Source organism: Fulmarus glacialis, unplaced genomic scaffold (assembly GCF_000690835.1).
Source record: "Fulmarus glacialis isolate BGI_N327 unplaced genomic scaffold, ASM69083v1 scaffold36811, whole genome shotgun sequence".
Classification (NCBI taxonomy): domain Eukaryota; kingdom Metazoa; phylum Chordata; class Aves; order Procellariiformes; family Procellariidae; genus Fulmarus; species Fulmarus glacialis.
In genome coordinates this window covers 689-4,297 of record NW_009194059.1, presented here as the reverse complement: position 1 = coordinate 4,297, position 3,609 = coordinate 689, and the positions used below count along the sequence as shown (strand labels likewise).

The 3,609-nt window shown below is 43.3% G+C and overlaps 1 protein-coding gene across 1 annotated transcript; it reads right to left on the bottom strand.

The window, feature by feature from the left end:
• Positions 1-1,118: 1,118 nt before the first annotated feature.
• LRRTM1 (leucine rich repeat transmembrane neuronal 1) lies at positions 1,119-3,014 on the bottom strand. Its single transcript, XM_009587654.1, has one exon. The coding sequence runs from the start codon at positions 3,012-3,014 to the stop codon at positions 1,449-1,451; it is 1,566 nt and encodes a 521-aa protein (XP_009585949.1). The 3' UTR covers positions 1,119-1,448.
• Positions 3,015-3,609: the final 595 nt, after the last annotated feature.

Below are 3,609 nucleotides of genomic sequence, written 5' to 3'. Positions count from 1 at the left end.
GTGCTGTATGAAGAAAATTTCAAGATGCTTTGCCTGATGTTGTAAAACTGCCTCATTTTCATTAGTATGAGAGGAGTTGTTGAAAAGATCATTCAGTAGGTTGTTCACATACTGGAATGAAAAATCCAAAATACAAGGAAAGGAAGCCTTTATTTAAGGGCAGTCAAATAAAACAGCTGTGTGATTCTACATTATTAAATCACTGCTTATATCCATCAATTCCATTTATCAGTCATTAGTAAGGAGGGTTCGGATACTTTCAGCCTCTGCAGAGATTTTAGAGTTGTTTTGTTAGTGAAGGCTAGTGGTGAAAGTGGGGGACACAAGATAGGCTTTGCTAGCAGTTTACTATAGGACCCAGAAGTATGCTCTAATTACTCTCTGTCTTACTCTGACGGTGTCACAGCCGAAATTTTACTCTTGAAACACACACAGGTTTCATCACTGAGAACCGAATAGCTTTTGGTCTTCTCCATTCACCATGGCACCACAATGCACAAAGCAAGGATTTCTTTGCTCTTAGCATATCTCAAAACAAACGTAAAAGTGGGAAACGCTAGTAAAAACCCTTAAATTTAGATGTTTTTTGTCTTTTTTGTTTGAAAGAAAATGATGACGGGCACTTTTTTTGGCAGTGTTTCAGTTGTTTGGGTTTTGGTTTTTGTTGGGTTTTTTTTCTTTTTAGTGAGACTTTGCAATATGATCAGTTTTGATACAAAATACTTTCAGGGGTTCTGATGCTGTTTTTATGGATCTTACAGCAGCTAACAAGTGAGCTTGTACTTAAAAATCCTCAGAAATCCTGTCCCAGGGACATGGTCAAAACTTTAGCCTTTCTGAGGTGCACTGGCTCCTTGTTGTGCTGACATCCAGTTACAGGTAGCACATTAACAAAAATATAATTCCAGTGTCATGCTTCGTATCTTCAGTAACATGATGTAAGTGAATGTGTACTAATTACAATGTGAAGCCATCTGGTTAATTTTAAGCTTGCTATTTTACGTGGCTTCTTTGCTCCTAGACTTGCATTTCAACACTCAGTATGAAGAGAAAAGGAGGTTAAACTGTTGCATTTTGTATACAGGGAACAATTCATGTAATATACACCAGTCTGTAAAAACTGTAAATGCTATTTTTTTTTATTTTAAACAGTTTTCTTAGTTTACAAAAGATCAATAATTGGTACCTTTTTACACTCTCAGATTCCTGAATATTGACAGATCTTCAAAGGGAGTATTAGCATATGAAATCTTAAGATTGACTGTCCTGAAGATTTTTAAGACACGATAAAGCTAAAATATCAAGTCTTTTAGACAGCCCCTCTTAACAATTTCGGCAGAGGAGCGTGTCAGAAATCACCAGCAAAGCACAGCAACCCCCCCCCCCCGCGCCACTGTCTGCCTGCACGCTGTTATTTGGTTGCACACTGTTTAAATCCCCAAGGAAAATCACACCTCGCATTCCCTCGCTGGCTGCTGGTGACAGGAACAAGATCCGTACTCATTAATGATCACCAGGGCTCCCTCAATGTGGTTGGGTTTGTAATCAACGTAATACTCCTGGGCTGACATGGCAGCCATTTGATGCATGGTCTGTTTTTGCTTCTGCTTTCTGCGCTGTGTTACAAAGCACTGTCTTAGTTGCCTTAAGCTGGCTGGAAAGCACTTCCAGGAGACGTACAACACTAAAACCACGATGAGGAAGGAAAAAATCAGTGCCATGGTCCCCGTCACCACCTTGTGAATCTGAACGGCGTTCTCCGAGTTCTCGCCAGGCATGGTCATGGTTATGGCGTAGGTCGTTCGGTCCCCTTCGCTGTCCTGCACGTCGTACGTGGCGGTGGCAGAGCCGTAGCTGAAGGTTTGGTCGCTGTTGTTCGTTACCGGCGAGAGGGTGTTAACGCTCGTTGGGTCCGCCGCATCTTCACACAAGTGAAAAGCGTAGACGGCGTCCAAAACATCCTCGCCCTGTGCGTACTCAGGGGTGGCACAGAGCAGATTGCTGTCGTAGCGACCCTTGAAGTTGCTCAGCCAGGAGGCCAGGGCGCAAACGTTACGGCTGCAATCCCAGGCGTTCGCAGAAAGGCTGATGCTAGTGAGGGACTTCCAGGAGTCGAGGACTCGGGAGTCGATGTAGGTCAGCCGGTTGGAGTCCAGCTGCAGGGATTTGAGGTGAGGTACGCTTTCGAAAACGTGAGGTTCGATGTATTCGATTTCGTTGCCGGAGAGATCCATTTTTTCCAGTTGCCATATCCAGTCCAAAGTGTTTACTACGATGGTAACTTTATTCCTTCGCAAGCAGAGAGAGTGCAGGGAGATGAGCCTGGGAAAATGGGCTAAATTCACCTTCACCAAGTCATTGTGCTCGAGGTGCAGCTCAGTGAGTTTGAACAAGCCTGCAAAAGAGTTTCGAGCCAGGCTCTTTAACTGATTGTATCCTATGTCTAGAAACTTCAGGCTGCGACAGTCCTGAAAAATTCTCACTGGCACGAACTTGATGGCGTTCGACCGCATGTGCAAAGTTGTTAGTTTTCTCAGCCCGTGAAACAGGTCAGGCTCCAAAGACTGTAGGTTGTTGTATGATAAATCCACACTGCGCAAGTTTGGCATGGGTCGGAAAGTGGTGTTGGGCAGTTGGGTTATTTTGTTGGAACTCAGGGTGAGCTCTTTAACTCGCCGCAATTTTTGAAAGGCATTCCCCTCCACTGAGCAAATGTGATTGTGATCCAGATAGAGCCACGTGAGCTGCATTAACCCTGTGAACTGTCCATCATGCAGCTCTGAAAGGCTGTTGTACCGCAGAGACAAGCCCATCATGCCCGACAGGTTGCGAGGCATCTCTGTAAGATTCAGTGATTCACAGTACAAAAGCCTGCCCTCACACCGACATAGCTGTGGACACCCACTATTCACGGCTGGAAGCATTTTAGAAAAGATACCCAGCGTACACAATATCAACCCCGGGGGCTTCCTCAGCAGCCAGTTTAAACAGAGACCAATAAGAAGGAAATCCATTAGCAAGAATATTTCCAAATATGCTTGAGAATGTCCATTGAATCTTTTCAAATTCTACATCATATTTTATTAAAGGGAAAAAAACCCAAAAAAACCAAAACAAAGCCAGAAAACCAAAGCAAAACAGCAAACAGAACAAACACAGAGGCAAATATTTCACTTTACAGCATGCAGGAGCTGTGCAGCATTAAAGTTCACAGACATTCAAAGGTAAAATGATAGTGATTTTGTTCATGTTAAATGCTGCAGCAATGAAAAAAAAAAAAAATCTTTCTTCATGAAAGAATTTAATTAAAAAGTGTCTTACCCACCCTTTTCCAGAGAGTGACAACCTCCATTCAGTTGCTTCCTTTGTGTTTGGACTAATTATATGCAGAGCTAAAAAAGACCCCTCTGTGCTACAAATTCAGTCCCTTTCAATTTTGTGCAAGGCTGGCAAGCTCACAATGTCTCACTTCGCTTCTGCTCAAAGAGCGAAAGGCTTGTCCAGCTAGCTTTTTAGCTGACTCCTAGGACCTGCAAGTTTCAGAACTATGTACATGAGCTTGATCTTCTCCTTCTCCCTCTGTCCTTTTCTCTGCAGTTAACACTGTGG